Below are 14,123 nucleotides of genomic sequence, written 5' to 3' on the forward strand. Positions count from 1 at the left end.
TTTTCATATTTGTAATGTCCTCAGTATTGACTACTAATCTATAGGTATATCAGTATAATGATGTATGTTGGAGTAGATCTTTCTGCAAGCCTTTAATAAAACAATACAGACAATGTACACATTATTAAACATACATATATAAAGGCAATACTCTTTGCTGATGATCAGGTAGTGAGACTTCTAAAAGTGAGCTTTTTAGAAGCTATGTAAAAGAAGTGTATCTATTAAGGCGTTAAAATATGAAAATATTTACAAAAAAGACGAAAGTTAAGAAGTTTGAAGGTTACGGCATAAGAAAATCATAGTAATATATAAAGACATTAAATGGACAGTCATTTAATATGACTATTAAATGGACAGGTTTTAGTGTATATACAAAAGAATTACCAGAAGGTTAATGAATATTACAAGTAATAATATAGTGATAAACATAAATACAAGTCAAATTTTAGATCTTTTTTTTTAGGTTTTTAGATTAGCTTGACCATTTATAGATCTTGGACTGCTGGCAGCTAACTTGCCACTCCCGTCGATTTCTAGTACCTTTCCTCCATCTTCCGACCCGTAAAAACTTAAAGGTTGTTTTTTAACACTACCCATACGTCGTCTATGTATTTGTCCTCTTCCATCTGCTGATCTCTGGGTTTGAGAATGTCAATTTCTTCCTTTACCCATCATCTGACATCCTAGCAATCTGTCTAGTCTATTTTAGACTCTTGACTAAAAATTTCATAAATAAAGTTTTAGATCCATACATCACAACTGTTATCGTATTTAAACTGTTAAGCTTTACTGCACGTTTTGGGTATTTATTTCTTATATATTTTTAAATAGCATGAAGCATTGTGTTTCCTATAGCTGTACGGATCTTTACTTCGTCGCTTGTCGTGTTTTTTTTGACTTGCTTAAAGGTACAGTTGTTAATTTTAACTCTCTGCTAGATGCTTTGGGGTTTTAGCAACTATAGAATGGGCTGACGATTTAAGAAGAAAAAATAAAAACTGGATGAGAGTGGTGTAAGATAGACGGGGCTAGACACAAAGAAAAGGCCTATATTCCGCAGAGGACTTTGGAGGCTGGATCATGATGACATATATGTGCAAAATAAAAAAAAAATATAGCAAGTAAGAATCGGAAAAGAATGGTATCGAGAAACTGGTGACCTATTAGGAACTTAATTGGAAAAATGATGGGTTCTGCTACTTATATATTAAGTCCAATCCATATTATTATTTTAATATGTATCTCTATGTTATTTTATAATGAACTAGAAAATAAAAATATTTTCCAATATTTAAAATTTTGGCGGAGGAACTGGGTCGACTTGTATAACAAATCGCTTCTAGTATATTGATGGAGGGTATAGAATTGCTATGATCAAATAAATGGTATAACTTTGCTCGAATTTCTCTTATTCCTTACCACTACTTTTGCTTCATGCCATTTTAATGTGTGTTTCTAAAAATTTTTCCAACTGCAGACTTCTATCTCTTGGTCAAACTTCCTCGTTTTCTTCTGTTCTGATTTTAGCCTCTAATATCTGTTTGACTGGTCTTATTTTGGCCACAAACTTATACATTTATAAAAGAATTATATTAAATTCTAATACTTATAATAAATACTAATTTATTATCTTCTTCTAACTTGATAGATCTAGGACAGCTTTACTGACTTATGTTTGGGTCAATAAATTGATGAATGGAAATATAATGAGTAATTGATTTCACTCCTCTATATATGTTAAAATCTGATATATTTCTTTGTCTTCTAATGGGATACATAGCTAGCTTTTCGCATATTTCTCTCTTCACTTGAATATATTTAGTTGTCGTTTCTTAATTCTGTATTATTGTTCAACAAATTTCAACAAAGTAAATATTTTTTTTTATTTAAATTAAAGGCTCATCAACCAACATGGTTACTAGTAACGCTCGGTTTTACAAAGATATTTTTTTTCATTATTGAATAAAAATTAATTTTGACGTACATAGATTTCCATATACATAGATTTGAACATACAAAGATTTTTACATACATAGATTTTTAATAACAATGGTTGTTACATATAATGACTTTTCTACATTTATTTTTACATATAGGTACTGATGTTTATATTTGGTTGTTTATTCCTAATGATTTAAGAAAATTTAAAACTAACGAATTGTTACAGTTCCCTTTTAGACTCTTCTTCTTCTTCTTCTTACGATGCCTATCCGTTCCGGATGTTGGCGATCAACATGGCTATCCTAACTTTGCTTGCTGCTATTCTGAATAGTCCGGTTGTTGATGTATTAAACCACTTTTTCAGGTTTTGAAGCCAAGATATTCTTCTTCTCCCTGGTCCGCTCTTTCCAAATACCTTGCCCTGAAGAATGAGTTGCAATAAGCCGTATCTCTGTTCATTCCTCATAACATGGCCAAGATATTCTAGTTTGCGCTCTTTGATGGTGTCAATAATCTCGCATTCCTTGCTTATTCTACGTAGGACCTCAACATTAGTCACACAATCCACCCATGAAATTCTAAAAATACGTCTGTAATACCACATCTCCAATGGAGTTTTCTTAAAGAAGCTTCGGAAAGCGTCTAGGCCTCTACTCCGTATAATAACGTAGAAAATACATAGCATCTAATGAGAGAGATTTTGGTAGCAAGTGGTAAATCGTGACTTTTGAAAAGAGACTTCATCATTATGAACGCCGATCTCGCTTTTCCTATGCGTTGTTTTATTTTACTGAAGTGATCCCATTGCCTGTTAATGTTGGTACCAAAGTATGTGTAGCTGTCCACGCTGTCAATTGGATGTTGGTTAACCAAAAGCTGTGTATTTAATATTTCGCGCTTACTGACTACCATGTACTTTGTTTTCTTCGTATTAAGATCAAGTCCGTGTTCTCTACTTATATCTGCTATATGCGACATTATTCTTTGCAAACCGTCCAGACTATCTGCAAAAACTACTGCGTCGTCGGCATATCTAATGTTGTTTAGACGTATTCCGTTGATTAATACGCCTTCTTTTAGTTCGCTTAGTGCTTGGTCGAAGATATATTCAGAGTATTTATTAAATAACACCGGGGAAGAATGCATCCTTGCCTCACTCCTCTATCTATGGAGACTGCCTCTGTCAATTGGTCATCCACTTTAATATTGGTTGTTTGGTTGTAATATAAATTATAGATGATTCTTAAGTCCCTATCATCAAACCCCACTTCTTTCAAGATGTTTATAAGTTTATCATGCTTTACTCTATCAAATGCCTTTTTGTAGTCGATAAAACAAGTATACACATCACAGTTAACATCCCTGCATCTTTGCATAAGCACTTGGACAGCGAATAGAGCCTCTCGGGTGCCTAAGGAATCGCGGAATCCAAACTGCGTCCATGATACTTGTTCTTCGCATTTTTATATATTCTGCCGTGTATCACTTTCAAGAACGTTTTAAGTAAGTGGCTCATTAGGCTAATTGTTCTGTAGTCTTCGCATGTCTTGGCATTTACTTTTTTTGGTATGGTCACCCTTTTAGACACCCACGTTAAAACACTTACAGCACATTGGATTAACACTTCCAATAATATGGTATTTATATGTTAGGCGTGTCTGTCCTACTCTCAATTTATTTATGTAATTTACATCTTGTAACTGTTGTTTTTATGTCTCCTAGTTTTTGTTGAGACTGATTCCATTTTTGAAGCCACCGTTTATTTAACGTTGAGTTAATCCAGTGACGTAAATCTTTATGGTATGTAGTTTCTGTTAACTCTTCGTTGTTAACTAAATATTTGACAGCAGCCTTTACTCTTTCATTACCATATATGCCAATATGCTATGGAATCCACATAAATTTTACCACAGCACTCTTCTGCTGAAGTTACTACAAACGGTTCTTTATAACTGAAACAAAGAATGACAAACAAACAAATACGCGTTTAGGCCACATTCTAATGCTTTGTAGATTGCGAATATTTCTCCTGTATATACCGTGCTAAAATTTGAGATTTTGTATGAAGCAGTATGAAGGCAAATCCCACTCCTTCTTTTGATTTGGAGTCACCAGTATAAAGATGTTGGTAATTATGGTAAACTGTAATCTTACTGTAAAATTGTTTAACCATACAGGAAGTACCAAGTTGATTACTAGTCTTTGTTCAAACGTAACTGTTTGAAATAATGTTAAAATTTTTTTTGTCGATTCGAATGTCGAATTTTTAAGAAAAACAGTTATAAATTTTTATAGCTACCTAGCTTCTAGTGATGTAGGCAACCACACTGACCTATCTTATTCTATTCATAGCAGCCCGAAATAAATTTATTACTTTTATTTTTATTGTGAATAATAATTAACAAATAAAACATACAAATTCAATTCATATTTTAATAAAAATACATAGAAAGATGACTGAATACACGATGAACACCCGCTGTAACCTCATAAGAGGAATTAAACTAATGCTCTGATACCAATTGTTCAATTCGTAGCTTTAAATGAGTGTAGTGGAGCCACTCTACGTTTAACGATTTGCAATATATTTCTTTTTTCGAAAAAAAAGTAGTAACTGTGCTTAAATTATTTTCCATTAGGTAGAAAGAAAGAAAAGTTATCAAAAACTTGTTATAGTCCATACCGTAGGATAAGAAAGCACTGAACTCCATCTTAAATTGTATGTTAGCGCTAACTTAGTTCTTCTTGTATTTTGACACCCACTTCTGTAATGTCACATGGGTTGTTAATCCACTGTGGTATTTTCATAGCCAAAACATATTTAAATCTGGTAGTAAAATATGAGTTAGGGAAATCCAACTGTTGAACGTAGACTAAAACATCATCATCTTATCCAAGTTTTGTCACTATGAATATCTGCTAAGAGTTTGTCGGAAGTAGATATTTTATTTTGAAAATTAAATAAATGCACTTCTCTTCGAATTGTTTGTTTTATAATATTGTCTATTTATTGGAGTATATTCTTTCTGTTGACGTCTTTAGCGCTTATGCAAAAGTTCTTTGGATTCGTAGTTCCAAAAGTATATATATATATATATATATATATATATATATATATATATATTTCCTTCTGTAACTTCGGTCTTGGTTAAGCACTTAAAACTATACTTAAAACAGTACTGGTGGGATATTTATGTACTTTAAATGTACTATTAAATGATTCTTTAATTTCACATGAGTCAAAATAAATTGCTTTTTAAATGTATATTCTTAAATTCTCGCAAACATCATTTTTATCTGGTATCATAGGTTATTTTTCATATATAAATTTAAGCCAGTTTAGTATTATCCAGTATAAATACTACCAAAAACCAGTTATCTATATTTTTGAGGTTAGGTGACCATATGTGCTTAAATTTATTATTGGTAGAGTAAATAATCAAAGCCGGACCTGCCGAATGTAAGGGGTTGGCAAATTCTTCTCGTTTTCGTATAAGAAGAGTCGGGAAGAGAGAATTTTCCGAAATTAATGTTTATAATTGCATTGTTTCTTGTGCAAGAAAATAATAGAATACATTGATTAAGTTTCTTAAGTCACTAATGAGTATTTCCCGAGTGAAACTAAGATATACAAATTGAATTACGTTTCGGAAAGTTTAAGAAATCCTCAAGATATAAGAATAGGAATCTCGTCACGATATGAATTTAAACGAGTTTTTTGTTTAATGAGATTCCAAAGAGAGATTCTCTAAGATATTTTAATCAATTTGTGTCTCAGCTGGCTTGACCTCAAACCGCTGGCATGCGGTATGCTTTTGGAAACATATCTGTGGTGTTATCAATACACGACGACAAATCTAAATATTTTGTCCCAACAGTAACGAATAGGAATTTTTTTGTATAATATCAATCCCAAAAACTTTATATTGACTTCAAAGTCTAAGGAATTTGCGTTAATGTGTAGGATGGATTTCATTAGGTAACATTTTCTTGAACACCATAAGCAATTCTTTTTAGATGAAGAAAATTTTACCTACTTTGTTTTGAATAAATCCTCTATAATAGTTAAGCTTGAATATATATGTCAATTATTAGAATGTTTTTTTCGTTTGTATAAAGCATCAACTTGCCTGCATATAATCGGCCTTCAAATATTTAGAAATTCTTTTTTTTTTAACGTAGTTTAAAATTATTTTTCTGTGATCCCATTTTTCTGTGACCTTTTGCATCATTTAGCGATGTCCATACCAACACTATATTTTATTTTGCTAAAAAATATTTCATGAAATATAACGTGTTTTAACGTTGTAGATGTGCAAGATTTTTCTTACAACCATATCATACGATTTAGTAATATCCATACAGACTGTTATAGTTGTTTGTTCAATTGTTAATTTATTTTCCTTAAATTATTCAATATTTTAGATCCAAAAAAACCTTCCGGTCGTACTTCAGTCAATTGGCTTGTTATAGATCTTCCATTCACAAATAATACTGATTTTAGGATTTTGGAGAGCTGTATCACCTTAAAAAATTCTAGATCACGCGTATCATTTTTCTAATCACTTTAGGCTTCTTAAAAGTTGACTTGGACACGTATCAAGGGTCTATTGTATTTAATGGTATTTTTAATTAACTACTTGATTGTTTGCAAATGACTATTTGTTTTGTATCCAGCTTTAAATCCTGATTACTCACAAGTTTGATGATATCTAGTTTTGATGTCGATTTATTAGTTATCTTCATAAGCAACTTATTATTGTAAGACAGTAAGCTATACGGCCTTAAGGTGAATGTAAAAAAAACCAAAACAATGGTAATTTCAAATAAACACACACCAGTTATAAACATACTAGTCAACAACAATCTAGTTGAACAAGTGAAAAAGTTTAAGTATCTAGGCTGTTGGATACATGAAACCTTAGACCAAGAATAAGAGGTTAAATGTAGAATAGAACAGGCAAGAAACACCTTAAAGATGCGACAGTTACTCAATACCCGTAATCTTGATTTGTCCCTACGATACCGCATGATAAAGTGTTATATATATAGTGTACTATTGCTTGGACGTTAACAGTCAGCTCGTTACGACGTTTAGAGAGCTTTGAGATGTGGGTATTTCGTCGTACGCTGAAAATTCCATGGACCGACCGCGTTAGAAATGAATAAGTTTTAAAGCGTATGAATAGAGAACGTGAACTCACAGAAATTATCAAGAAGCGTAAAACGTCTTATCTTGGACACATATTTAGACACGACAGCTATAACTTCCTTTAGCTTATTATAGAAGGGAAAATAGAAGGCAGATGCGGCCCGGGTAGACGACAAATGACCTGGCTGCGCAACGTCAAAGATTTGACAGGATTAGACTTTCAAAGTTTAATAAGTAAAGCCCAAAATAGGGAAGATAGATACCTAAAGAAGAGAGAAGCAAGCTAATAGGTCTGTAGTTCTTTAGCTATATTATATCTTCCTTTTCTAACTGCTTTATTGTTTTTTATTTAATTTAATGACTTTAAGAATTCTTTAATTGTTATTTCTAGAATGTCATATAAACCCACTTTTTCGTCTTTTTTCAACCTAATTCAATATTTTTTTAAATTTTTTTCTTCTAAAGAAAAAATCAATTTCATTTTTGTCGTATTTGCCCTGATAATATCTTTTGTATTCTTCAATACTGTATCAAATTGTATAAAAAACCTGCCAAGAATTACAGAATAAAAAATGCAAATAAATATTTTTAATTTTTATTTTTTTTAACAAATACGTAACAACTGTTCCGTAAAAACAAATTTAATATAAAAAATATAAACTTAAATGCACGGATACTAATACTAACGACGATTTGGTGAACTGTTGAGTACACCAGCATTGACATTAGCTTTTTGCCCTAAAATATTCGCATTCACGCCAGCATGTGCTCCTAGTTGTTTTCCAACTCCTAGTTTGACTCCTCCTTTAATGCCGATTTCTTGACCCAAAATCTTCACTTTGGTGTCTACATTTAGGTTGGCCAATGGTTCTTGTCCGGTAATAACTTTTCCAGCTACAAAAGGACAAGTTAAAAATCATCGCAAATAAACTATGCAGGTTAAAATTTAATTACATTCAACTAATAGTCCCTTTTGGTGATTTCTAGGTATTAAATGATTATTCTGTGGTGTTTACAGACTGTTCTTGTAAAAAAATGATTACCATGTATATTTTTTTATAAAAAGTTGAACGAAGGTTTGTCCAAATCAAAAGTAGTAAAGTAATATTTTTACTTGAAAAAACTAAAAGAACGCAACAGACTTTTTAAAATAAGTAATAAACTATATGGTTTAATATATCAGTATAAAAACCACTCATTTTTTTACTAATTTAGCTCAGCAAAGTTATTAACAATAAAGAAGAAGAAGAAACTGTCTGGATGTTAAATTAAAAAGTTTTACAAATTAATACAAATTTCTGGATCAAAGTAAAAAATTCTATAAATGATTGCACTTACTTTTATCTGCGACTTTTCCAACCACTTTGCCGGCTTCATTTACTACTACACCGGTTCCCTGGACCACAGCTGCACCTCCTTGTCCGACAGCATTTCCTGCTGCAACGACAGTTTGTCCAGCGCCATTAACGATTGTTTTGCCGCCCTGGTATACGACATTACCTGCTCCTCCTACCACATTACCTGCTCCTTTTACCACATTTCCAGTCAATCCTACAACTCCTCTTCCTATATCTGTAAGGAAGAAACAGTTTGAAGTGGCGATGAGTGCAACCAGGAAAACTAAAATCTTAGAACACACATTATTAGAATACATAGAATGAAGACTTTGTTCGTGCTTACCAATTTAGAATTCATTGTTGTATTGTTCTCTAGTATTTTCTTAATGAAAATTTTTAAAGGGTGGTCCGGGATATTAATTTAAATACACCTAATTATCAGTATCTTATCGCAAAAATTTCTAACGGTAATATTTATTTTGATACATACTATCAACTATTTTTTAGGATGTGGATAAAATATTTATCACCATCTTATATAGAGTTCTTTATTACAATTTTTTTGTATTTAATTTTTACACGATATGTATATATACATATAATATGATATAATATTTTGGTGGATTTAAATATAATGAGCAATTTGAAATAAGGTTTACTGAATAAACTTATCTGATAGTGGTAACCTCTTTATTTTTTACACGTTAATTATATAAACTAAGAGATCTGTAATTATTTTATGGTTATTTTTGGTTAATGTCGACTAAACTGCAAACAGTCAATACATCTTTGTCTAGTATAAATTTTATGAATATTATTCTATCACTCCTTACAACTTCTACCTCGTTATATCTCATTTCTATCTATCTATCTATATAAGGATTTTGTACAGCTATCGCCACCTTCCTTCTTTCAGCCAACGTCTCCAGTCCTTTCTGTTCTGCCATTCTCCATCTCTAAGGTCTCGTCTTTCCATGGCCTCGTCCACTTCATCCCTCCATGATCTTCGGGGTCTACCTCTTTTCTTCCTTCCTATTGGGCTCCAATCCGAAATCTTTGCCATCCACCTTGTATGATCTGTTCTTCTCACATGTCCATACCAAATTGAACGTCTTTCTTCGATGTGTCTGAGTATGTCTTGTTCTACTGCCATTCTTCGTTTTATCTCCTCATTTCTGATGCGATCCAATTTTGTCACTCTGCAGCTTCTTCTTATGAACTCATTTCAGTTGCTGTGATTTTGGACCTGTTTCGTTTATTTATTACCCAATTCTCTGCTCCATAGGTCATTATACTGCGTACCAAGGTGTTATAAATTCTCTTCTTTGTATTTCTGGTAATCTGTCTATCCCACAGTACCCCGTTTATTTGTTTAATACATGTTCTTGTCTGTGCTAATCTGCTGGTTATCTCTTGCTCGGTGGTTCCATTTTTTGAGAGTATGAATCCTAAATATTTGAATTTGTCAGTGCCGTTAATTTCCCTATTATCGTCCATTTCCAAGTTTCTCACTGGTTCTTGCTCTGTTGTTAAATATTCGGTCTTTTCTAGATTTATTTCCAGTCCATTTTTTGTGTATTCCTTTTCTAATTTTCAGAGCATATAGCACAGATCTTCTTCATCTTGAGCCGTTACCACTTGGTCATCTGCAAAGCTTAATGTGTACAAGAAGTTGTCCCGGATTGGTATTCCCATCCCTTCACATTTCCTTTTCCATGGTTTTAATATTTGTTCGAGGAATATCTTAAACAGTGTCGGAGATGTAGAGCATCCCTGAAATAAGCCTTTTGTGGTCTTAAATTCGTTGGAGTATTTATTGCCGGTTTTAACTCTTACCTTGTTGTTGTTGTAAAGATTTTTTACGGCTTCTATTAACCTCTGAGTTATTCCGATTTCCTTCATCGTGTTCTATAGTTGTTTTCTGGGGACCGTGTCATATGCCTTTTTTAAATCTATGAATGCCATGTGTACTGATCTATTTTTTGCATTTTTTTTCAATTAATTGCTGGGGTATATATATGTGGTCTATACAAGATCTTCCTGCCGTGAACCCCGCCTGATCTTCTCCGATTTTATTTGAGATAGATTTTTCCAGTTTTTCTTTCAGTATTGTTCCATATAATCTGCCCATACATGCTATTACACTGATGCCTTTGTAGTTGCTGCATTTCTTCTTATCTCCCTTTTTATGTATCGAGGTTATATATGCTTTGGATCATTCTTCTGGTATTTCGTTCAGGTTTATAGCGTTACTGAACATTTCGTGTATAATTCTCTGTAGTTTGTCCGTTCCGTACTTAATTAGTTCATTAACGAGTCCTCCTGGTCCCTCTGATTTTTTGTTCTTTAAAGTCTTTATGGCATTCTTTACTTCGATTAATGTTATCTTAATCTGTTCTTTATTCTGATTTTGTTGTTGTTCCTGTTCTGTGTCTGTCTCTGTGAAATCTGGGCGGTTTTCTGTGAATAGTTCTTTATAGTAGTCTTTCCACTCTTTTTCTGATATGTATTGTATTTGGACCTTTTCGTTGTTATTCGTTGTTATTCTTCCTTAAAGATTTCAGTATTTTCCAAGATTCCGAATTCCTTGTTCCTCCTATGTATTGTTTAATTTGTGCACATGTTTCTTCCCATTCTTCATTCTTTTCTCTTGCCCTTCTTTTGACGTTTCTGAAACCGAAATCCTCATATCTAATATCTCATTTTCATATCACATATTTTCTTTACAAACAACAAATATATAAACAAATAGACGGCTGTGCAATGGGAGAAGGATGTGTAATAGTGTAATCGCCCAACTTATTATAGAAGATCCTGAAGAATCTATGATTACTTCACTAAAATTTATATTGCCATTTTGTGACAGATATGTAGATGACTGGATATTGTCTATACTATTTGATCAACTTAAATATATATTAGAAAAATTTAATAGCCACTATAAAAAAACAACAGTTTACTTCTGAAGTGGAAAACAATAAAAAATCATTTTTCTTGAGCTTACATTACACAGTAAGAATAATACAATTCGCATGGAATGGTATACTATACACACTTGGTCTGCGATATATACCAATTTTAATTCGCATCATTATAATTTACAAAAAAAATTAGTAGTGATCAAAAAAATCAACAATTCGGCAAATAATAAACCCGATCAAGGAGTCTATATTGGTCAAACAAGTCAACACCTTCATACTAAATTAAACTTACATACATATGATAAAAGGAATACGACAGCTGGAAAAAGGGAAATATATGAAGCAGCATACATAAAACAGTAACCAAATGCTATAAATAACAAAAGATGCATTCATTTATTAAATAAAATTAATTTTAAAATATTATAATAGTACCTGGACTAAATGCCATAAAAACATGAAACATATTACTTTCTGATAGACCACTAATATAAGCAAATTTTTAATAGGTAGATATACGAAATAACCACTGGATTTTTAAATGCCGAATTTTCTTCTACTTCCTCTTTATAAGCAATTCTGTTTCAGTACTCTCATCTCTGTAGCTACCACGCTTATTAGAACTATTTTGTAGAATGGAGATGGTTAATTGTAGTACGAGTAAACAGATCAGATTGACAGCAGAATCCAAAGGAATAGTTTACAATGTATTTAAATATATGCAAATACTATTTCCTGAAGACAATCGAACCAGTATTAAACAACGTGTGGGTGAAGCTGGAGTATCTTTACGTACAGTAAAAAAGATCCTTCAACAAGCGAGTATGTTAACTAACGCAGAGTCAAATAATACACTAAAATTTCCAGCTACAACACTTGCTAAAAGGAAAGAACCGTGACAGACTTGAGCGAGTATAACAAACTGTTCATTAGAAATACCATTTATTGTTTTCATGAGACTGAACGTTGTCGTGTATCATTGAAGTTTTGCAGAAAAGGCTTGAAGAGTGGACTGGAAGTGTGAGTTCTCTCTACAGAATTGTGAAAGATTTGGGATTTAAATGGAAGAAACGTTTATTAATTGAACGGAATGATATTCGTGCTCTACGCATTAAATATTTGGACATAATTAAATATTACAGAAGCGAAGGTAAGTCAATTGTATATGTTGATGAAACCTATGCACATGCAAGACACACTACACCAAATGGCTGTACAGATGGCAGTGGCAAAGGATTGTTTAAAATCATTATAAAAGAAAGAAGGTTGGTTATCGTTTATGGTGGTGGAGAGATGGGTTTCATACAGAATGCCCTTTTGATTTTTAAGTTAGGAGTTAAGACAGGAGATTAAAATGATGATATGCATTCAGAAAATTATGAAAAATGGATAAAAGAACAGTTAATCTCCAATTTTCCTGTTGGATCTGTTGTTGTTACTGATAATGCGTCATATCATAATGTACAAATTATTAAAGCACACACCAGTAATTAAAAAAAAATGAAGATGATATCTTGGTTGACAGAAACAAATTTACCATTTGTAACGTCGATGTTAAAACCGCAATTGTATGAAATTATCCTTTAATAAAGTGCTGCAAGAATGTGGACATATTTCTTCCGCCATATCATCCAGACTTGAACCCTATAGAATTGGTTTGGGCCCAAATAAAAAACGTTTATTTTAAGTTAGAAGTCGTAAAAATGTTGGTGGAACAGAAATTTGCTAGAGTAACTGGAAGAAAGTGTGTGAACATGTTGTCAAGGTTGAAGATAAGTATTTGGAAAGTGAACGTCGCATAGATGTAATTACTGAAGAATTAGGGATTGATTTAAATGATTCTAGTGACGACGACAGTGCATCTAATTATGAAAGTGAATAACATAATTTAACATTACGATGTACCTATGTAACCTATGTGAATATGAGTTTTTCAAACTGTCCTGTATGTATGTATTATTTTCCAACTTTATTACAATCATTTCGTATATTCTTCTATTTAACTTTGTGATGTTTAAGTGAGTAATAATATAAATAATAAAGGTTTTAAACTTAAAATAATCTTTGTAATTAATATTTATTAATACTGTAATCTCTAATATGTATCTATGGTTTTACATACAGACAAGATATGCATGTGATATATTATAATAATATGTATTAAAATGTAGTACAATATTGCCAAAAATATAATCTAATATCATTGTTTAATAAATTGTGTGTACCTATCTTTAACAATTTGATTTAAATCATAAGTATTTTTTGAAACGCCACTGCTTTGTTTGGTGAGGATTTACTGTTCCTAGAAATTTCCGCCACTACATTTGAAACATACTCTATCATACCAGCTTTTGTGATGTTGTTGTCCAGCTATCATACCACGTCTTCGGGAGTATTCCTAGTGGTCTTTTTTGTATAGTGTTTATATGTGTTTGCCCATTTCGCTATTTTTCTTAGGTACATTCTGTCGACATGATCTCTTCATTTGCGATATCGTGCTCGAGTCCATCTAGCCACATTCTGGACACCAGTTATTTAAATGTATCCCTATTACTTATCTCCGAGAGAAATCCTTTGTATGGTTCTGTGTACTTTTTTAGTTACATTTGGTATACATTTCTTTATTTCTTATCAACCGATTTGTAAGCGACGTTTCAGCTCTTGTTTCTTGTTTTGGCTGCGTATGTTAGCATTGGCCTTATACATGCTTTGTAGATGCGAATTTACATTATATTATATTATATATTTTTATCTTCATGTGATATCGCT

The 14,123-nt window shown here is 32.1% G+C and overlaps 2 protein-coding genes across 2 annotated transcripts in view; one reads left to right on the plus strand and one right to left on the minus strand.

The window, feature by feature from the left end:
• LOC140445986 (uncharacterized) overlaps positions 1–14,123 on the plus strand; it is a 30,038-nt gene that overhangs the window by 13,686 nt on the left and 2,229 nt on the right. The gene's annotated exons all lie outside the window — the stretch shown is intronic.
• Positions 7,714–8,929, minus strand: LOC140447020 (uncharacterized). The gene is made up of 3 exons (XM_072539608.1): positions 8,777–8,929; positions 8,435–8,723; positions 7,714–7,990 (listed from the first exon to the last, which is right to left on the minus strand). The coding sequence occupies exons 1-3, from the start codon at positions 8,789–8,791 to the stop codon at positions 7,779–7,781; spliced, it is 516 nt and encodes a 171-aa protein (XP_072395709.1). The 5' UTR covers positions 8,792–8,929; the 3' UTR covers positions 7,714–7,778.

This window comes from Diabrotica undecimpunctata, chromosome 7, assembly GCF_040954645.1.
Source record: "Diabrotica undecimpunctata isolate CICGRU chromosome 7, icDiaUnde3, whole genome shotgun sequence".
NCBI lineage: Eukaryota > Metazoa > Arthropoda > Insecta > Coleoptera > Chrysomelidae > Diabrotica > Diabrotica undecimpunctata.